At 43.6% G+C, this 23,293-nt stretch overlaps 1 protein-coding gene across 3 annotated transcripts in view; it reads left to right on the top strand.

Annotated features, from left to right (window-relative positions):
• The window catches only part of LOC142490304 (matrix metalloproteinase-18-like), a 108,527-nt gene extending 88,462 nt beyond the window's left edge, over window positions 1–20,065 (top strand). For 2 of the 3 annotated variants that reach the window (XM_075592414.1, XM_075592413.1), the window contains 5 exons: window positions 2,362–2,479; window positions 3,590–3,723; window positions 14,859–15,018; window positions 15,374–15,477; window positions 19,690–20,065. In XM_075592414.1, coding sequence (XP_075448529.1) covers window positions 2,362–2,479; window positions 3,590–3,723; window positions 14,859–15,018; window positions 15,374–15,477; window positions 19,690–19,790 — 617 coding nt within the window. In that variant the 3' untranslated portion in view covers window positions 19,791–20,065. Of the gene's footprint in view, window positions 1–2,361; window positions 2,480–3,589; window positions 3,724–14,858; window positions 15,019–15,373; window positions 15,478–16,794; window positions 17,052–19,689 lie in introns of all 3 variants that reach the window. The other variant, XR_012800026.1, reaches the window with a different exon arrangement.
• Window positions 20,066–23,293: the final 3,228 nt, after the last annotated feature.

Genomic DNA, 23,293 nt, shown 5'->3' with positions numbered 1-23,293 from the left:
TAATTATTTGTCAATCTTTGAGTGATTTATTAACTGAGCTAGCTAACAAAGATGTGGGCCCATGAGACAACCACTAGTAGAAAGGTAGAACTTGAATAGTTTCTATACACAGATTATCAGCTCTGTTTACTCTCTTATTAATAAGGATAACACTGTTAATTTGTTTTCACTTACACTGCAGATATCAAAGTTACCTTTCTTTTGATATTTCGGCAGCAGTTTATTAACTCTGTGGACTGAGTGCTGTATTTCAACAACACAGTGAGTTCACTACCACTGTCATCAATACAAACAGGGGACCCTCCACAGAGCTTATTCATCACTTTTTTCACTTTGTATATAAGCACATATTTAGCATTACATTTAATTATTCATTGTAAATAGATTTTAATCCCTAACAGTGATTTATCCTAATTGGTATATTGATATCCAAAGTATAACAAAGATACCAAGTTCTACTTTAATTAAAGTGCCTTTGATACTTATTTGAATTAATGGTTTAAAGAGATCATAGTGTAACTGATACATATACACACAAACACACACAGCATACTGACAGACTGAAACACATACAGCGAACTGACACACAAATACACACATACCTTCCCACAGCAGCACATAGCAACTCCTCCCCCTGATGTCATGGAGAGCAGGGGCAGGCAGAGCTCTGTCTCAGTTCCTCCCCCAGCCTCTGCTGCCTGCTCTCTCTGCAAACCCCCCTCCTCACTCGCAGCTCACAGCTCTCGATCCAGCTTTGGTGCTGTGAACAATGACTGAAGCTGTCACTGCAGCTGTTAAGGGGACCATAGGCGGAAGGGGGCCCTGACTTCAGTGATCGGATGGCTACATAGCTGGGCCAAATGTCCCGGAACTCCTCCCTGTCGTCGGCCCTGAGCAGGCCCCCCAAGGGCACAGGTTCCTGGGCTTTGCCCAGGCTTCCTGGGCTATAGCTACGCCCCTGGGTCAGAGGTTTGTTGTTGTTTTTTGTTAAAGGAGAAAAAGTGTTATTAGATGGAAAATTGAAACATCTTTTATAATATTTGAGACCTACAAATCCTCCCTAATTACTCATGTTCCATTTTGTATCCAGTCCCCAAGTGCCAGACTTGACAAGGAGAGAAATAAAATGACAACATAGCTTGATAAAATGACTATAAAGATACATTTTCAAAATACCTACATTTTAGCATTGAGTCCGCTACCACTGTTTGATATGAAACTTATAAATTGCTAATAGTTTAATGCATTTCAGTGATGTGATTGTAAGTGTCTGAATGTTTGAAGCAAGATGGATACAGTATATATATATATATATATATATATATATATATATATATATATATATATATCCAACTGAAAGTGGAAATACAGTATCACAATAAGCAAGGCCAAATTACCTGTACAGTATATTACCAAGACTATTCCCCTTCTCTCATTTATCAAACAAGTTCAGCTTTATACTGTATATACCGATAGTTCTATCATTGGGGGGACAAAATAACTGCATGCGCTGTGACCACATTTTATTTTCAAATTGTAATTTAGCAATTAGCTACAGTACAGATAATATCATTCAAATATCTATTTTTCTAATATATTTTTTTCTTTTTTTAAAGCAGCAAAACGTGAAATCTTATGTCTTTTTTAAACTAAATTAGTTTATATTATTAGATAATATGCACTGCATTTTTTAGTTTTGATTATTCAACTCTTTTTGCAAATTTTAATGCGGTTTAAAGCATCCCTGGATTTCTGTAGCAGGGTTTAGCACACCTCCCAAGCAATGCAAGATCTTTGCAACACTTTCCTGTTTGCGATAATTTGTTGCCAATATTCCCAGCAGATTGAGCAATAAACTGTAACACTAGATAATGTTACTTTAGTAATATAAGGATACATTATAGCTGCTGATTTACACTGACTGAAGCAGCCAATATGTTAGCCACACAATCAGGATTTTGACAGATTTATAACAGGAGCACCAAACGATTGCCATCTTCGGTTAGAATATAGAATTATACATTGTCGCATTCTTTACATATATAAATAATAAACAATGGGGAATTGCTGCTTAAGACGCAAGTGCAGAAAATGGCATTTTAGTGTTCTGGTTTTTAAACACCTGAAATTGACACAGTAGCACAGTACTGTACACATTACAATTTATTAATTTCATTGCATTTCATTGCACACAAAGAAACAGAATCCATGAAATTCAAACAAAGCAATCGCGATAAGCGGGGGTGCCTGGGGCGATTGGCCGTGTTAATGCCGCGTGGAATACAGCACAGCACACGAAAACGGCTCTGTGATTTGTTCGAATAACGGCCACTGCATCTGTAATGCCTTTGTTTTTCTTAGGGAAATCATCCAACCCCGTGTTACCAACAGGGCCTACTACTCCTTCCAAATGTGACTCCAACATCATCTTTGATGCTGTCACCACCCTCAGAGGAGAAATTATTTTCTTTGTAAAAAGGTAAAAGTTTTATAGATGAAGTTTATATCTTTGACTAATTGAACCTTTGCTTTTTCTGATGGGCTGCAGTCTAAATGATGAACAATACCAATAATTTACACCTGTCCCTTCCAATAAATGTTATGTCCTGCAAGAACATGAATTATCACATGATTCCACACATTTTTCTAAACAATTATTTGTGTTTTCAAGTGTGCAACCAATTTTCATCACAATCTGAGTTTTTAAATATAGCGGCCTATGTATTAAGACAAAATCCAGGGCAGAAATACAACAGATGTAGCAAAGAAAAATACCCTGGTGCTTTGAAAACCTCATAGGATTTTCTTTCCAAATTTGTGCCAGTATAAGATATGGCTATCGAATGTCTGGGTACTTCAAATTCCTATCCAAATAAACCATAACTCAGACTACAGTTCATTTAAAAACTGGAACATGTTTACTCTCTTTTTGCAGTGTTTTGGGATTTTTGGGATGTTCAGTATTTTGCCAACTATCATGAAAAAAAACCAAAAGGGTTTATTCTAGCCAAAGAACCAAATTGGGCTCTTTTCTGTTAAAATTCCCAATTGAAGTCAATTGACCGGCCGCTTTGGGTGATATCGAATAAGCCCCTAAGTGAATGGCAGCTGTGGTCTTGGAATCAGTGAGAACTAATCCGACTTCTCTGTGACCTACTGTAATAGCAACTTAATCCATATGCATGAATCCCACAATGTTCACACCTTTTACTGTCCAGAGTGGTTTTAACTTTTTTTTTGCACCCATTACTTTCTGATCTATGTGACCTGTTTTGGCATGAAAGAAAGAAGGGACAATTAAGGGGAAAATGTATGTCCCAATGTTAACAAAACCCTAAATAAATAAGTGAAGGAAAACTCATTCTATTTCTCTTTCCTTTGTATAAGAGAAAACATGCAGTATTCATATGTTTACAAAACCACATTTTAATCAAGTCTTTGACTTTGTAAACAATATTTTGGAATATATTTTATGATGAAAAGTGTTAGCAATAAAAGTAAATACAGTTCTGAAAGTGTAAATGGAAATAGGATTTTTGAACCAGCAATTGTATTGTATTCATTGTATGATTTTTTTTTTTTTAAACAGTTTTTTCTGGCGTAAATTTCCTCAAGTCCCTGAAGCTGAGCTCTATGCCATACATACATTTTGGCCATCATTGCCAGTTGATATTCAAGCTGCCTATGAAAATTCTCTTACGGATGAAGTTGTTGTTTTTAAAGGTAAACATAATTTGTAGTGGTGATCATTAGTATATATAACAAATACAAACCGGGGCCTCAAAAATGTCCAATAAATGTGTGACGGTGAAAGGGTAACCAGGCCATCAATAAAGGTATTATGCCCGGCTGGTTACCTCTGAGCCCTGTTTTAGAGTGTCAGCTCTTCAACCTGTGTATTGTATCGGCAATGAATGTATTGTATGACAATAATGATTTTCTGTGTGTTTTACCTTGCCAGGAGTGCGAACCAGTGGAGATTCTCAGGCTATGAGTTTCAGGGGGGACTTTGCGTTAAAAGTGTTGTCAGAATGTGTCTTGGTAGAAGGGGCCAGAGTTGCTGGTCACCCCAAAAATGTATTCGGGAATCAGTTCGTATTCCCGGGGACATATAGACACATCACTCCGGTCAAAGTCTTCCCTGGAAAGCAGTTGCGCGACTCACCGCCAGGTTTCCCTGCTTCAGCACAAACCAGAAAGGTAAATGGGGTATAGGGATATGTTTATCCTGGTTACAGTCGAGATTCCCTAGGTTTGTGAGGGTCCCCCAGTAGATGCCCAGATCACCAGAACCAAGTATAGAGGTTCTGAGGTGCTACAACCATCGATAAGGTTGATTTCATGTTTAAGTCCAAATTCCAATGTGTTTAGAAGGGTGAAAGTAGAAAAAGCAGGATATTCAGCGCTCGTGCTGTGGTGATCCCCTCAGTATTTGTGTACATTTTTAATAAATTACCAATCATTAATCCCTGGTGCGCATTTGTGCATTTTTTTCACCCTGTGTTTAGAAGGGTAACTGTGAAATTGAACCTAAGCATTATTTCATTTAACTTTTAAAACATTTTTTTTATAGGAAGGTCTAGAAGCGCTGAAACTGAACGTGCGCGTCTTTTCAGTCAAATCTAGTTAACGGGGGACTTAGAAGAAATTGTGAAATATTTGTATTTTTTTATTTCAAACGGTTTTTATTGTTTTTGTGGTATCACATCAAGACTTTTAAACAGGAAGAACAATGTACATAGATTTCATCTGAACCATTGAACTATCTTTTCTGTTATTTAAACATATATTCTGACTATAAGATCTTAAGACATTTAATTAAAGCCAACAGAAACTCCATCTTATCTTTAGAACATTTAAATACTTCTGGGCCTCCAATCGGGAGGCGACTACCTTCAAGGTTTTTAAGTGCTTTATTACTTGAAAGATGTGAAAAAGAATAGAAGAAGAGAGAGGGGTGGGCTGTGGACAGGAAAGGGTAATAAAGGAGATAAGGGAAGGAGCTTGTTCCCTTTATCTCCCCAGTGTCGGTTCCGGTATTAGGTTTTACCTTTGGTTGAGACAGATTTCTAGGCTCTATTTTTCTAGTTCTCAGGCCATACATCCATAAATATTTTTATTTTAACATTGTGTATAATGGTATATGTTTTATGCACTGTATATGAGCTGGGGATTTCCAAGTCCATGGTTCCGAGAGACCAGCTGGCTACCTAATTGGTGCCACTAAGTCTGCCAGGGCCCGGACTTTAAAGCCACAGATATTGCCACGGTGTGAAAGCCATTTGGGCTGAGGAGTTATACTCAAGTACCCTCGTCCAGGGCTGAATGGAAGCCATCGGGTGACCATTTTCCCAGACCTTGAGACACCTAACTCCACAGGTGGCATCTGACTCACAGGTGGCAGAGGTGCCATGTTGGCGGATGCCCCTGTCAGATTTTGAATCCATCCTTGCATGGCTTCAGGAGACTGGCAGATCGCTGATTGGCTGGTAGGAATTCTCCCACGCTCGGATTGGCTGGAGCATTTCATGAATGGGATTGAAATACTATAAGAAACCCAGAAGCCAATACGGTCCTCAGATTCATCTAAGATTCTAAGCGCCAAAACAGCAGCGGCAAATTTGAACTCACCAAAAGATGCTCTTTGAGAAATAGCAGCAACCGGCTTCAGAGATTTTGAAGTCAAGAAATTTTTTAAGTCCCACTTTTCGGGGCCAAGTTCTGAGAAAGGAACGTACTGTAGCGGTTGCGACTGGAACTACACGCCAAGAAGAGATAGATACAGATACAGTGGTGGCGTCTGGTAACTCATGCCGAATTGAATTCCAGGACTTTTATGGGTAACTCCCGGTCAACCTAAAGACTTTGTTTTCTGTGCTATTTGAACTAGGAAAGGTTAGTTTTGTAGCCCAGACCCCCCCCCCCATTAAGTGTGTTTTCTTCTGTATAATTGTAATCCATTGTGTGTACGTCTGTTTCACAGGAATAAATCACAATTTGTTTAACTTCTTGGTTTTGCTCAGAGATATGATCCCGGTATAAAGGTGTAAATCCCTGGTCTCTGGTGACAAAATGCAAATATAAGGTAATATGAAATTTTGTTACAGAAGTCCAATCTGGAACATCCAGATTAACTTGAATAATCCACGAAGAAGTTTCCTCAGGACATGTGGGAATAAACACAAGGGACACTCATAGTGCGTACTACTGCATAAACCACATAACAACTAATAAGGGACAAGACTAACACACTAACAAACAATGAACAATCAAAACACTGCAGAAATAATCAGTTAAGCTAATTTATTAAAATATAAAAGAGACAATATCTGTCTAAAAATACATGAGTTGCGTTGTGCAGCTGGTCCGGTTTACAAAAACCACAAATCTACTCACAACGAGATAGGAGTTAATTAGGCCCATCCAAACATTGGCAGAGGACTCCTAGTAGCTCCTCCGCTGCAGGGGAATGTCTGTATAGGCGATCCGATGCTGTCTGTGTGCTCCGTGTACAGAGCTCAAGTGCAAGAGCATATTACCTTATATTTGCATTTATTGGCCTTTTTTGAGGCGCTGGTTTATATTTGTTATATGTATGTTTCCCTGATCTTGTTCGATAAGTTTTTTAATCAGACAGCCTTGCTTATACAGTATGTATAAGTACTCTGTACACTTTGTGATTATATTTAGTCACTAGTGGTCACCACACATTGTTTTTGAACAGTAGCGGTTCCAGCACTTTCTTTTTTGTCGTGGTGATTATTATTGCTACTGTAAAGCAACTGGAAGTATAAAAACTGCCCTGGAGACTACAAACTGATATTAGCCTACATTATATTCCTTTTTCGGCACCCAAACGTATCTAAAAGTAGGCCCCGACAGCTTCCAGCGGTGCGGGGAGGTGTAGAGTGGCGATCAAGTCGCCAGAGGCTCCCAGCGGCTCCCGTGGCAGGGCGCCGCCATGTTAGGTGTGCGCACGAATGTGCAGAGGTTCGCGCATGCATAAAGAGATTGCGGCGGCCATAACAGATGCGCACTACAGGGAGACAGCGGCGGCCATCACTGGAAGAGCTCTACATAGGGAACTACAACACTCAGCAGCAGCCCCTGGGGCTGCAAGATCACCTGGCTACGCTTAGCCAATAGGACTGCAAGAAATCCCTGCTCTGAAGAAGATACATTTTGCGCGCTAGGACATGCTAGTCAGTCGGAGCTGGGACAGGAGAAGGGTAGGGTGTGCATGTGCAGGGTGTCAGTGACTTCTGCACTAGGCCAGAGGCCCCAGCTAAGCTCTGACTCCCCTCAGCATGTGGTTGCTGCAGGAACAGGTCCATAGATAGGGACACTGCCTTGTAGTGGCAGTGTGAGGGACACAGACAGGATGCTGCTGTATCCTGGCATCACGTGGTCTGGGAACAGATCACCACCAACAGCTAAGAGACATTCTTCATGGTGGCACCGTCCACGCGGGATACCACCCAACATAGAGGCGAAGGCTACACCACCATCACTGGGATCAGTGGATCCGTTTCCTCCTTTGACCATACCCGGGTACAGGAGCACCTGGGCAGGTACTCCAAGTGCACCAACTGTACACACATTAGTGGGGCAGCGCTGTCACACTTTGGGGTGGGTTGACTCTGTGGACAAAAGGGTGGTTAGGTGCCCAGGGGCACATCAGTACTATGGGGTAAACCCCACTGGGGTGTGGACACAGTGTTGGGGGGCACGATGAGGGGGTATGGCACTGCGAGGCCTGAGTGGTTCTGTATTATTATTATCATTCCTGTGAGCTGCAGGTAATGCACCACACATACCATAGCTGCCATATCTCCCAGGGGGTGGGGGAAAGTGAGTTACATTTGGAGGAGCTGCTGAGATCTCAGACCTGGGGTGCCCTACTCAGCAGGCAAATTTGTAAAGTATCCGACATCATGTTTATGCCATCACAGCAATATGTCCTTGACTGGGTCTTTAAGTTCTGAGAACCTCCACGACATGTGGATGCAGTGGGAGGAGCCCCCCACCTCTTGTCCATGTTTACTGTCCTCGACCAAGTGAAAAGATCTCCCAGTATGAGTGATGTCCGGATCCTCAGTAGAAAGTATGACCTCACTCGCCAAGGTTGTGCTGTGTTACTGGTTACCGGGCAAGAGATATGCCCAGACAATGCCCCCAAGGTTATACTGCACCGACACACTTTATTCGAGCAAATACCCGGTATGTACCTGGCAGATACCTGGAATGCGCCACTCCTCACCTCTGACAAGCCCCGTTGCATTTGCCTTCCCAGCCTGGGTTCATGCCTGGCTGATGGGCGGCTGATTTGTTAAATGATAATGATTAGGATTTAATAGGCTGCAATGCTTCGCGTGTCTACCAGATGGCATAAATTCATGAATTGTAATGCAGTATATATATATATACTGTGCAGTATTGCAGCCAGCTGGAATAAAATGCTTCAATCCCTGCCGGAAAATAACTCAATGCACTCGGGCAGAAAACAGTCACAAACCTCAATACACCCGGGTATACCCGAATTCGTGGGACTAGCCGAGCTCGAATAAAGTGTGTCGCCAGTGTACACCTGCCAGAGACTTTACCACAAGGGTGCCCACTCATATACCCCGGGATAGCATCTCCACACTCTGCCTCCCCTCCTGAACCCTCCACAAGTGTTCTCACACTGACCAAGGTCTCCACGTCCTCTCTCAACCTCTGTGAATGGAGGACCATAAATAATGGTCCCCAATACTCCGGTTAGACCTGATGTACCCCAACCCCGGGTAACGTTCACTTCAATTACCATGCAAGGTGCCACCAGCTGGGTCAGGAGTCCACCACAGTCACTTCCCCCTAGATGCCAGGTGAGAAATTCTATGCCGGTCCCTAGTCCAGGGCTTGGAACCGATAGTCACTTAGCAAATGGTCAAGGTACTTGACAAACAGCCCTGCTCCGAGGGGGTGAGGCGACAGATGATAATGGAGAGCTTCTGACCTCCAGCATCCACCATGGCCAGTATGCAACACGATCAGGACGCCGACATGTCAGCCCATAAGATCGTGGAGCTGCTGGTGCACATCTACAGAAAAGATGAAGATGAAAGCGAACTGTGGTCCAAATACTACGGCCTCAGATAAAAGGACTGAAGAGACCTATCCAACTTCATTCAATTGATCCATCAGGTCCTCTGGAAGCTACAGACTCTCGACACAATCGCCTTCACAGTGGATGAGTACCGTAGCAAACAATTCCTTAGAGGGTCCATCACCACTCATCACATCGTGATCATGATAAGGTGCTCTTTACTACAAGGACCTCCCCCTACCTTTGAGGACCTACTAGGAGTGGTAAAAGGACATGAGTCATATACTCATTTACATAATCACATACATGAAGACCTGAGAACCCCCCAAGGGTGAACCCAGGGGAGCGCTGACTGCGCCCAAGAGCAAAGAGACCCTAACTTAATGATATACAGGGCTCAGACAGCCGAAACAACTTCCAAACCTGCCGAAACCCGCCCAAACCAAGCTTCAATGATGGAACCCCACTATTGGACACCAACTGCCATCATACATGTCATCGTGGACGGTGTCTATTCGTCGGTATTGATGGACACCGGGTCACAAGTGACCATTGTCTACAGAGAATTTTACAACCAACATATCCAACACCGACCTTTGCAGTCAGTGGAACACATGAACCTGAGGGGATTCAGCAATGAGGTTTACCACACGGATGGGGTAGTGAAGATTCGGCTGGAGATACACAGACAAACCCAGGCAAATCTCACACCATGGATGTGGAGGCGCTGATATGCCCCGAGCCCCGAGAGCCTCCAAGTTCCCCGCTCATACAGTGAACCAACACCGACGTAGTGCGGGCAGTGATCAGGGCCTACCTGCGAGAAGCCTGCAAATTGCCTCTTTATACTCTAGCAATTCATCCCATCCTTCTGGAAGAGTGTTGCAAGATATCCGCACAAGACAGACATGGAGATCTCTTCAACCTGCAAGCTGGGTTAACAGAGATTCCATCAGGGGAAGTGAAGCACATGGTCGCAAAGTGCTGCTACCCCAACCGGGATGAGCCTCTTTTCCCTGGAGAGTACACAGAAGAAGATGCCCAGCGAGGCTACATGCTGGTATCAGAAGTAAAGGAATGGACTTCCAAGATTCCTGGAAGAATTAAAGTGTTCATCTAAAATATCTCTCCATATCCCATGGCCTTTGATTATGGCCAAATATTGGGGTGAATATACCAAGTCACCCCTGTGGAGATGAGGCCTCTGGTGAATACCGCTGCGGCGTCAGAGCAGCCAGCCGGGCTGACCTTCAACTTCGGAGATTCAAACCTGCCGGCCAAATGGAAAGACTGACTAATGGCCAAGTTGAAAGAGCACTGGCCCGTATTCTCCACAAGTGAGATGGATGTGGGCTGCAGCCGAAATGCCCAACATACCATCCGGCTAAGTGACTCCACACCCTTCCGAGAGCGCTCTCGTTGCATCGCTCCTCGAGATGTGGACGATGTGAGAGACATCTTACAAGAGATGGAGACAGTGGGGATTGTGCAGAATCCCGGAGTCCCTATGCCTTGCCCATCATGGTGGTGAGAAAGAAAAATGGGTCGGTGAGACTGTGTATCGACTATTGGACTCTGAACAACCGCATCGTACCTGACCAGTACACTCTTCCAAGAATAGAAGACATATACTCAATGTGCTGATGGGAAGCCAGTGGCTCAGTGTCCTGGACCTGAGATCTGGGTACTACCAGGTACTGATGAGTGCAGAAGACCAGGAGAAGACGGTCTTCGTATGTCCCATGGGCTTCTACCAATTTACTCGCATGCCCTAAGGGATCTGCGGGGCCCCCGCAACATTTCAGCGCCTCATGGAGAAAAACATCACTGACATGAACCCCTGGGAATTCTTGGTCTACCTTGACGATATCATCGTCTTTGGTAAGACTGGAGGAACATGAAGAACGGATGCTAAAAGGGCTGGACCGTCTGGGTCTAGAAGGAGTGAAACTGTCTCTTGACCAGTGCCGGTTCTGCCACACCTGAGTGACCTACGTAGGACACATTGTGTCTGCCGATGGGATCACCACTGATCCTGCCAAAGTGGAAGCCATGGTGAATTGGCTGCGACCCGAGAAATTCCTGGGGCTATTCTCTTTCCTCAGCTTCTCTGGTTATAATTGCTGCTTTATGGAGGGGCATTCAAGTAAGGCAAAGGCCCTCAACAATCTCCTCAAAATATACCCCGAGGACACAGGGCGGAAGGCCACCTCTGCTAGACAACCGTTTTATGACAAATGGACGACCGACTGTGAGCAAGCCTTCATTAGCCTGAAGGAAAGCCTAACGAAGGCACCCGTGCTCACTTATGCCGACCCGTAACAGCCCTACATCCTTCATGTGGACGCGAGCTTCAATGGTCTAGGGTCAGTCCTACACTAGAAATATCCAAAGGGACTCTGACCAGTGGCCTTCGTCAGCCGCAATCTAACTCCCAGTGAGCAGAATGACCCTGTCCACAAGTTGGAATTCCTCGCCCTCAAGTGGGCAATCGTGGACAAATTCCATGACTACCTGTATGGTGTAGCCTTCGAGGTACGGACAGACAACAATCCATTAATGTACATATTAACATACGCCAGGCTGGATTCAATAGGCCACAGATGGCTGGCGGCGGCTCTATCGAACTACTAGTTCACACTGAAGTACAAACCAGGGCCCCTGAACATTGGAGCTGATGCCTTGTCCTGAAGACCAGGGCTAAATGCCACTCCAGAATCTTACCTGTGGTAGGAAATCCCTGGACCCGGCATGAGAGCCATGTGTGCAACCACCGCCATCATGGAAGATAAAGTGGCCTTCACCGAACTACGGATAGTAGATTCCTTGGGATGCCACTCCAAAGCTATCCCTGCAGCTTACCTTACTCCAGAAGGAATGAACATCACTCCGGATAAGATCATTGCTTGGAAGGATTTGGTACAATATCAAATAAGGGACCCAGTGGCTGGTGCTGTCCGCCAAGCCGTCCAACAAAAGAAGCAAGCCCATCCTGATCAATCGTACTCCTAGTGACACGGTCGCGATACTAATGAGAGAAATAGACAAGTTCGAAATGGACAAGGGTTTAGTCTATCGGGTGGTCCCCTACCATAACCATCCAGATAGAATCCAACTGGTCACCCCAGGAACCTACAACACATGGTCCTGCGAGCACTGCATGATGAACATGGCCATCTCGGCTTGGAGAAGACCTTGGGGTTGATACGAGACCGGTTCTTCTGTCTTCTGATACGGGAGTCGGTAGAAAGACATTGTCGCCGATACTCGCGGTGCAAAGATCCTGTAGGAGCGATACTTTGTGCACTGTGGTCTACCCAACTGCCTACATTCAGACTAAGGCTGGGACTTTGAGAGTAAACTCATCAGGGAATTACTCAAGTTCCTAAACATCACTAAGTCCCGAACAACCCCGTACCATCTGGAGGGAGATGCACTTCCGGAGCGGTTCAACCAGACCCTCCTGGACATGCTCGGTACTCTGAAAAGAGCGCAGAAGAATGAGTGGAGCAAGCATGTGGAGCCTCTGGTGCATGCTTATAACAGCACCCGTCATGAGTCCACAGGGTCTACGCCATACTTCCTAATGTTCGGGCGAAATGCCCGGCTCCCAGAAGACATTCGTCTGAGGTATCAACAGATGGGGTACCCATTCAAACCCACTTCTGATATGTGCAGCGGCTCCAAGAGAACCTGCAGCAAGCATAACAATTAGCAGATAAAATTGCCGCTCACCTGAATGCCAACAATAAAAGGCGCTACGATTACAAGGTTCGTCATCACGAAATCCATCCTGGAGATGCTGTTCTCCTCCAGAACCTTGGATTCTCTGGAAAACACAAATTGGCCGACCGTTGGCGCGACGGTGTATTCGAAGTGAAATCAGTGATACTGGACCTCCCGGTCTACCGAAAAAAAGATCAAGACGGACGGGTAAAGGTCTGGCACCAGAATCATCTACCTATCCCACAAGTGGGGGATGATGAACCAGAGATAACGGCTACACCACTGGACGGTGAGCCGGACAATCAGAAGACTATGAGGACAAAATAAACAACATCACCAGAAATCCTATGGACAGTGAAATAACAGTCAATGAATCCGCAGAGTATCCTATGGAGGGACCCTCTCAAAGAGCACCTGACACCAAGGGGCACCTCCCGAAGGAGCTACAGGTAAAGGGCCCAAGAAACAACGCCTACTCCATTGGCTCCAATGACCCAACCTCTGGACCCTAGAAGTCCCTGCTTCATACCCCAGAGAGACTTTTCAGAGACAATAGTACATTACTCCCCAGAGGGAGGGGAAGAAGGGCTTCGCCGAAGCCAACGTGCTAGGTACCCTCCAAACTGGGTAACCTATGATACAATTGGGGCGCCCTACTATGAGGCACAGCAGTTGTCTCGCAGTAAAATTAAATCCGTCATTGTGGTGTTCATAGAAATTTATAACCTCACGGAGAGTTATGACATGATAGGTTGTACATAATTTACTGCATTTTTATTATATAACTTGTGTATTTGGTTATATGTTACAATGTTCCCAAGCGGGGCTGTTGGGATTTTCAGTGGGGGATAGTGTAGTCTAAGGCCCCCTGGTCCCACGTAAGCCCCTTTCCTCCCGGCGCGGGTGTGCTAGGCAGCGGAGGCAAGGGGGTGGGGGTAGGTCCCTACAGCGCCCGGTGGTGCGGGGTGGTATGTAACGTCGATCGAGTCGCCAGAGGCTCCCGGCAGCTCCCATGGCTCTTAGGTATGCACGCAAATGTGCAGACGTTCGTGCATGAGCAAAGAGATAGCGGCAGCCATTACACATGCGCACGTGCAGTAAAGAGAGACAGCAGCGGCCGTCACTGGAAAATCTCTGCATAAGGAACTACAATACCCAGCAGCCCCCGGGGCTGCAAGATTACCTGGCCAATAGGACTGCCAGAATCCCTTGCTCTGATACATTTCACGCACTGGGACACGCTAGTCAGTCGGAGCTGGGAGAGGAGAGGGGTAGGGTGTTCATGTGCAGGGTGTCAGTGAACCCTGCACTAAGCCAGAGACCCCCTTAGGCCACAGCTAGGCTCCGACTGCCCTCAGCTTGTGGTTGCTGAAGGAACAGGCCCATAGATTGTAAACTGCCCTGTAGTGCCAGTGTGAGGAACAGAGACAGGACACAACTGTATCCTGGCATCACGTGGTCTGGGACCAGATCACCACCAACAGCTAAGAAACATTCTTCATGGTGGCACCATCCTCGCGGGATACCACCCAACGTAGCGGCGGAGGCTACGCCACCATCACTATGATCAGTGGATCTGTTTCCTCTTTTGAACATACCCGGGTACAGGAGCACCTGGGCAGGTACTCCAAGTACACCAACTGTACACACATTAGTGGGGCAGCGCTGTCTCACACTTTGGTGTGGGTTGACTCTGTGGACACCAGGGTGGTTGGGTGCCCAGAGGCACCTCAGTACTTTGGGGTAAACCCCACTGGGGTGTGGACACAGTGTTGGGGGGCACAAAGAGGGGGTACAGCCCTGTGAGGCCCGAGTGGTTCTGTATTAGTATTATCGTTCCTGTGGGCCGCAGGTAACACACCACACATACCGTAGCCGCCATATCTCCCAGGGGGTGGGAGAAAGTGTGCTACATAATGAAGAAGACATTTGTAGGAAAATGTGTAGCCTTAGAAAGTACAAATTTGTACTGTATGCAGGCTCAATTTATATAAGGTTTTTTTTTAAATAAATGTCAGAAATGAACTTTCTATCTTATAAACAGGATCCATATACTGGGCTCTCAATGGAGTTGATGTTGTACATGGCTACCCAAAGAGCATCTACATGCTGGGCATTCCCAGAACCGTAGAAGCAATTGATGCAGCCGTCCATATTGAAGACCTGGAAAAGACATATTTCTTTGTAGCTGATAAGTATTGGAGGTAAGAGTGACTATTAGAAGTAAACAGGACATGTTAAAAAAGAAAAAGTAGAGTCACAAGGAGCAGGACTACATTTTACCAAAGACGTCTGGCTGAAAAGCCAACGCGGCATTTGTTTAATTAGTTCAAATGCATTGAAATATCCAATTGATTATTGATTGGTTTTTCTTTTTTGATAAATCTGGTGCTGTGTTGTGCATGACTTTGGCAAACCATGAGATTTTGACTCCCCTAAATTAGTATGTTATTAATAAAACACAATACGTTATGCTTGCCTTGTTAGATACACATGCATGTTTTTTGCTTACATGTTGTGGGGACAGTTATGTTATCAGTTCCTTTCTTTCCCTTTTAGTTATGATGAAAAAAGACAAACCATGGACACAGGTTTTCCAAGACTAATAGAAGAAGATTTTCAAGGAATCTCTGGGAAAATTCATGCTACTTTTTATTTCAAAGGTAACTAACTTTATTTTTTTGCAATATTCACACACAAACCTTAAAGCAGCAATCCTGGCTGCTTGTTTTTTTCAGCTCTGTTGACCCCACGGTCCATAAAATGCATAACAGTGAAGTTACTTATGCCTCTGCCCCTCCACAAGAAACCAAATGGCTCTACAAATATCACATGTTCTACAAGACAAAAAAACTGCAACATTATTTGCCTTACCCGGCGATTTTTTTCAGCTGCCGAGAGAGACGCTCAGAGAGCGCCGCCTCTCCCTGCGCAAATCTCACCCGAAATGAATGTTTTTTAATAAAAAATTGAATACGTGTGTAGATGAGCAGGGGGTCTCGGGGGCAGAACCATGTTCATTTCAGATCCGGGGACCCGCTGTTTTCTGAGATACAGGCACTGTTATGGGGTGCCGGTATCCCCTATGCATTTTATTCCCACAGTCACTTGATGCAGGCCATTTACATGCATAGGAGATACCTGCACCCAATAACAGGGCCTGTATCTCGGGAAGCAGGGGGTCCCCAAACCTCAAATCAGTGTGGTTCTGCTCCGGAGAGACCCTACTCAGCTACACTAATATTAAAATGTCTATTAAAACAGCTGCCACCCACAATAAACATTAAAAACACAACAACACTAATACCCACTTCCTCTACCCCCACAGGATTGATACCAGAGGCCACGGGTGTCTGAGGGTCCTCAGGTTGTCCCCGTGGGTGCCTGTGGGCCCTCAGATGGTCCATGCGGGTGTCCTGGGGTACTCTGGTGGTCCCACAGGTGTCTGTTGGCCCTCGAGTGGTCCCCTAGGGTGTCTGTGGTCCTCAGGTGGTCTTTGTGGGTATCTGTGGGCCCGTGGGTGTATGGGGATCCTCAGGTGGTCCCCACAGATGTCTGTGGACCCTCGTGTAGTCCCGCGGGTGTCCGGAGGCCCTCAGGTGGTCCCCACAAGTGTCTGTGAGCCCTTGGGTGGTCCCCATGGGTGTCTAGGGGTCCTCAGGTGGTCCCCACAGGTGTCCATGTGATACTTGAAATTACATCACTTTAAGGGATGATGTCACATCCTTTTGAACTAATGTAACATATCACATGGTACAGAAACCAATGGGATTGTCTTCAGTCCCATTGGCTGTAATACCATGTGATACACCCATGTGGTTTTAAGGATGTGATGTTCCTCCCTTGAAGATGATGTCACATCCATAAAAAAAAAGAGGCAGGCAAATGATACAGCATCCAAGCAGATTGGAGCTGTACAATCTGATCTGAAAATTTGACGTCAAAGGTCCTATCTGAAGCCTGGACACCTCATTTAACAGGAAGAAGATGACGAGACAACATCCGTTAAGACTTCCATGGGGTTAGATTGACAGATGAAGACAGAAGATAGAAGATTCAAGAAAAGAAAGAAATAATGACAGAAGAAGATAGAAGAAGGTGATAGAAGATAAAAGAGGAAATATTTTTGTTACCTGTTCCGAATCTTCAAGGTGGATGGCGTTGGATTGACTTTAATGACATCGCAGTACGAGAGCTTTCAGAAATGCCGGAATTCTGAGGGTCAACGCTTCTAAAGGTAAGAAAAATATTGAATGTATGTAATTTTATTTTTACAGGTTTTTAATTGTATTTTATTCTTTTTATGTTTTTCATTGCCCATTGACTGATAATGTATTAATCTGTACCTGTTTAGTGTACAGATAAATACAATGACAGCCAAGGCATTTTTTGGCAAATGCGTTTTTTCTATTGATTGTTGTTTTGTCTTTTTCTGTTTATTGTTTGGCTTAAATTGTTTGTAATTTGGATGGCTTGTTTTTATGTCATTTTCCGATTATTAACATTTTTTATTAATTATTTTGTTGGCTACTGGTTTCAATTGATATGTTGGCTAGTGGTTTAAATTAATTAATTGTTTTGTTGGCTAGTGCTTTTATGTATTGAATTGCTTGTTTGGCTAGTGGTTTTATTTCTTGAATAGTTTGCTTGGCTTGGTGTTTATTTAATTGTATTCTTATGTTTTGGAATAACAGATTTTTAATTATTGTGCTGTTTTGGAGATAGATAATTGTTATTAATGTGACTTACTATTAGGCTTTTTAGTTCTTTTATTGTTGGTAGTGTTTAGGTGCTTGTGTATATATTTTATTATTGTGTATTTTTGGCCTTCCTGCTTATTTAATAGGGTGACCATTGACTGCTATAGTGGCCCATATTTTATTGGTATAATGTACTACTATGCCAATCAATGGGTACAGGGTGGGTATAGTGGTCCTGGGGTGGGTGGGTGGTTAGGCCTCCCGAGTGGGTAACGGGGAGGGTGGGTTAAGCCCTTAATTACTATAGTGGTTATTAACCACTAAGGTGATTAAGGGGTTATGGGCCATTATATTGTATTTTTTCTTGTATTCTTTCTGACATCGGAGGACATGGACCTGGAGTAAGCTGATGAGGATGCCCTTCATGATGGCAGGGGTAAGAAGAAAGTGTTATTTACTTTATTTATGCTGGCTGGCTAATGTTTGATTTTTATCATAGAATGGGAACAATTCCCAAAGGGGTGCTACAAAAACTCTTCTATGGATGGTGTAAATATGTAATATACTGAATCAATCAAATTGTCAGGTGAAGACGGAAAATAATCATTCTTCCAAAGGTTAATGTCCCGTGGCACTATATACTGTAGTATATGTAAGTTGATAGTGTTCACACACGGCATATACACGGAGGATGGATGAGGGGGGCTGGCAATCTTCCCTGGTAGCAATTATAAGCTTACCTAGTAACTATGTACTGGAATCCCTTACCGTCCTCCTATGTGATCCTCCTCCTCCATGTGACTAACAAAATATCTCAGATACACACTTGCCAATTAAAAAGAGCAAAGAACCATAAATACTATGAGTCAAATTCTCACTGGATCACCATGAATCCGTCCTGTTTGGCGTGCGTCGCTCCCAAGATAGAAAACAGCAAACGAATAATGCAGGAACAAGCACTGCAAAGAATCCGGGCTGGAGGCGGGTTAAAAGGGAGCTAATTTATTCATGCATCAAGCCTCAGGACATACAACAAAACCAGTAGATTCCTCTGACGCGTTTCTTGCCAAAAGGCACTTTATCAAAGAGTAAATTGATAAAGTGCCCTTTGGCAGGAAACGCATCAGAGGAAACTACTGGTTTTGTTATATGTCCTGAAGCTTGATGCCGGAATAAATTAGCTAATTTTTAACCCGGATTCTTTGCAGTGCTTGGCCCTTGGTGGGTAGTGGGAGGGGTTAACACCTTTATTGTCTTAGCGATTAGCCGCTAAGGTGAGGAAGTAGACTGTAAATGCATTTTTATATCATGGGATTCATGCCGGGGGTCTCCGGTGCTGATATTAATGGATATCAGCTCCGTAGTCTCCCGGCATCAATCCAATGCAGGAAAAAAGCATTTTTTTTTCTAAGTCCTGTCTCGCCACCTTACTGACAGCTTCTCACCAGCCTCACGCGAATTTTTCCTGGCGTGAGGATTTTGGGAGAAACTCACCATACTAGCGCCTTGGTAGGCCTTGATAACCTAATCACAGCTACAGTACTAGAATTGCACGAGTTTCAGAACCTGCCAATAAGTGGCTTATCGCCGGTCACCCGGTGATTTTTTTTTGACAGCTGAAATTTTTGTCGATTCATGCCTTTATCTCCCACTTATCAAGGCTTACTGATAGCAGTAGGCATTTTGGCTGATAAGTGCTCGATAAGTGACTTATCGATGATTATAGCATAGGGCCCTTAGGTTTTGCCCATAGTAGGACACACTAGCTTCCACGCAATTATGCATCCCCATCCCATCTCCTCACCAGCGTCACTCTTCAAAACAACCCTGTTTGTATTGCAAAGTGCCGTTCTCCCTGTAGCACGTGCATGCGCACACTATGCACTACTACATTGCTGTCCTAAAGTTTGTTTCGGGGCGGGCAACGTAGCTCGCCCCATAGCCATTCACTATGTACGAAGCCTTACATGTCAAGATAGAATTTTCTTCACTGCATATATAAATATCTTAATTTGTTTGATTTTCTGTTTAAGTTTCAGTACTGAAAAAGCGTCAAAGTATTGTTTGGGTAACACATTATAATCTCTGATCTAATTATGTCAATAATAGAGTGGTTGTAAATGATCTCAGCCAAAATCATGTGCTCACATTAATTGTAAGTCTCTTTTATTTTAGGATTCCTCTATTTCTTCAGTGGAAAGTGGCAGTTTGAATACAGCATTAGATCTATGAGAGTCATGCGTATTCTAAGGAGTAACAGCTGGCTGGGGTGCTGAAAAGACAAAACTGTACATTGCAACGTAACAAGTTCTGCTCCGACTGTTCAGTTATTTATCTATCTGTATTTTGTTTGAATTTTATATTTATAGTTTATTGTACATCTACATGGTTAATATTATTTTTTAAATCAGGCATATTCTTTTTTAGCTTGGTAATTAACTGAAAATGGTATTGCAATGTCATGTTAAGAACTAAAACATTTGTAAAGTGTTACAAAACTGTTTATATTTCTTTTCTAACCAATTCAAATACAATAAACTGGATTATTTAACATTGTGCTTTATTTACTAGGTCAGTTTAAAATTGATACAAAAGATTCACGGTGGGGGTATTTTATTTAGATCTAGATAACATTTAATTTATTTAGATAACATTTATTAAGGATTTTTTCAACAGCAATTTTCAGAATTAAAGTACTGTCTCTTTGAACAGTATATATTTGAGTTTAAACTAAAAGAAAAACATACTAATTTTATGGTTAGGGGTTAATACATAACGAATTAAAAAAGCAGACCGGGGATGCACAATTATAAAGAATGTCTAAGAAAACCAGAGACATAAAAGGTCTAGATCTATAAGCTTCGTTAAATCAGGGCTCATAAAGGGATGTTCCCTGAGACAGTAACAGGTATTATTTTTCCTGAGGTTAAGGCGTATCCTTTAAAGATAATTATGTGAATAAACAACAGCCATTGTATATCTCAAAACAACCTTAAAAATAAATAAATGGGTACAATGGTTACAAACAAATTGAAATTTAATTTGAATTCCCCATTTAAACCAAAGTTCCAAATGTATAAAAATCCATCTTCATTTGCAACATTTAATTGCCTCCTCTTATGTTGCAGTGTAACTTAACAATACCCAAAATGTTGATTTGATACCGTACAGATTATATGTGACAGTGAGGGGGTAGTAGTTGAAGGAACACAGGGCACACACGGATTTGAAATAATTAACTCATTTATTGAGCCAAACACAACATTTCGACCTTATTGGTCTTTATCAAGTGACATAGTGGCATAATAACACAATCCTGTGAAGTCCATTATATAGCACCCAAAACCCCATAATGCTCTCTGTTCAATCATTATTGATGGTATACTGTACATATGTGCTAGGAACACCCTTATCTTCAATCAAGCTGAGCACACTGGTAACATCCTTAAAATGTGCATACATAAAGTCTCATCCGAGTCCCTTATCTGCATCTCATTAATCCATCATGTCTCATTGGCTGTATCTCTCCTGATACTTTTCTCCTGCCACAGTTCGTGTTGAGGGTCCCTTTTGTGAAACGCATACGTCGCGTCTTGCGTGTCAGTGTATCCCATGAAGTGCTTCATCCGGGTATTCCCTTTGGAACGCACGTATCGCGCTCTGCGTTACAGCCATTGTGCATGCGCATCCTCGCTTCTTGGCTCCATTCATCCGCCGGTCTTCCATCTGGAACGCCTTCATCGCGCTCTGCGCTTCAGCCATTGCAGATGCACGCTTCCTGGCTCCATTAGCTTGCCGGTCATCCATCTGAGACGCATGCGTCGCGCATCAGTTATTGCGCATGCGAAATGCATCCTCACGTCATCCTGGTCCCTGGAAGTCATCATAATAGCAGGTATCACATAGGAAGATTGTCATCTGGTGCCGGAAAAAAGGGGCAACATCTGATCTGCCCATTATCATCAGAGGTCCCAATACATAAGAAAAGAGGAAAGGGTGAATCAGCAACAGCTAATGTGAACATATTACATTAAAAAATAATACTTAACCCTACTGTGTCCTGTGAAACTAATGACAATATGACAATAAAAATATGACAATAAAAATGGTTGGTCTTTGTTTGCAGTTATAATTCTCATTTTTTTTAAATTCTCAGAGGTGTACTAATTTTACAGCATTGAATCCATGTCAGCGGATAGTGGCAGCAACATGTGCGGGAATATGTCTAGTAGGAATAAAGGGAAAACTTCTTACTCTATTCCCCATAACCATAAGCCTTAGGGGAGTATAAAATGTATGGTTTATTATACAGTGTGCTTCAAGTACATTGGAAAAAAGAGGGGGGGGATACGAGCACTGCAAAAAAGACACTCTGGCTAGGGCATGTGCAAAAACATAGAAAAAGGCTTTATTGTGGCTAAAGCGCCATTAAAATTACATGTACACCGTCCTCTGACGCGTTTCGTTCCCAACGGAACTTTATCAAAGAGTACAGGATACGGAAGCAGCAGCAGCAGGTACATCCGGGGGTCACAGGTCGCTGTGTACCTCGAGGGCTGCCAGAAAGGACCGCCAGTGGAGGACAGGATCCCCGGACAGGAAGCAGTTGTATGGAGTGCTGCAGGATACCGCAGACCACGGAACACAGAGAGGCCCACCAGAGAAGGGACCGCCGGTTGGATACACGCTCACCGGTCAGGTTAGAAGGCTTCATGTCCGTGTGTGGGTCACTTAACTCACTGCTATAGACTGACTGCATACTGCTTATCATTTATTACCGTTTACCTTAGGTGACAGAGTACTCCGCGTGTTTAACACTTAGAAACAATTCAGACTTGCCAGCAAGGTTTTCTTTAGAGCACCCAATTTAGGGGTCATCCCCTTGTTCACCTGCTTCAAGTACATATATGCGTGTGCATGGTATTTTAACTAGGTCTTTCCGGACCGATGTTCTGAGTGAGTCACTGGGCTACCAGCTCGGTGTCAGCGTGTCTACTCAGACATCGGACATGAAAGCAACAGAGGATGCCAGAGTTGTGAAGACCATTTGAGCAGGAGGTTGAAGCTTGAGCACTCAGGTCCTGGGATGTATGGAAGTCCTCGGGACTACCATTTGCCTTCCCAGACTGTGAGAAGCCTAAACCAGCGGGTGGCTTCTGAATACCAAGTGGCAGAGGTGGCAATCTTCCGCATGCCCTTGGCTTATTCAGATCAAGGGATTTCAGCACCTGTGGAAGAAAGAGAGCGGTGGAGTCAGGAACTTCATGCCGATTTGAGTTCCAGGACATTTCGGGCTGAGTCCCGGTCAAATAAACGTTGGTTCTTCATTTATTTCAACTAGGAAAGTCTAGTTTTGAAGCCCAGACCCCCAGTAAGTGTGTCTTTCTCATGTGGTTCACTGTGTGTTTGCCTATTTTAAGTGAATAAACCACAATTTATTTAATCAACTCGTTTTGCTCAGTGTTATGTGCCCGGTATAAAGGTGTAAATGCCTAGACACCCGTGACATTACAATCAGGGTTTAAATTGCTTATATGTGGTACCTCATATTTAAACCCAAATGAACAAGTCTGTAAATAAATAATCATTCCTGAATTACATATACATGTGTCAAATAATGAATACAATATTTTTTATTAGTGTTCTATGTAACCTGAAGGGATCAATAAAATTCCCAAAATGACAAATGGCACAACCTCCTATTTCACCTATTGGTTGTCTTCCTCAGGGGTCCTTTCGTTGTGGCCTAGCTTTAATAGCAAAAAGCTATTTCTAATTG

Source organism: Ascaphus truei, chromosome 3 (genome assembly GCF_040206685.1).
Source record: "Ascaphus truei isolate aAscTru1 chromosome 3, aAscTru1.hap1, whole genome shotgun sequence".
NCBI classification, from domain to species: domain Eukaryota; kingdom Metazoa; phylum Chordata; class Amphibia; order Anura; family Ascaphidae; genus Ascaphus; species Ascaphus truei.
The sequence above is the reverse complement of the archived record's forward strand: the minus strand, read 5'-3'. Positions and strand labels throughout refer to the sequence as shown.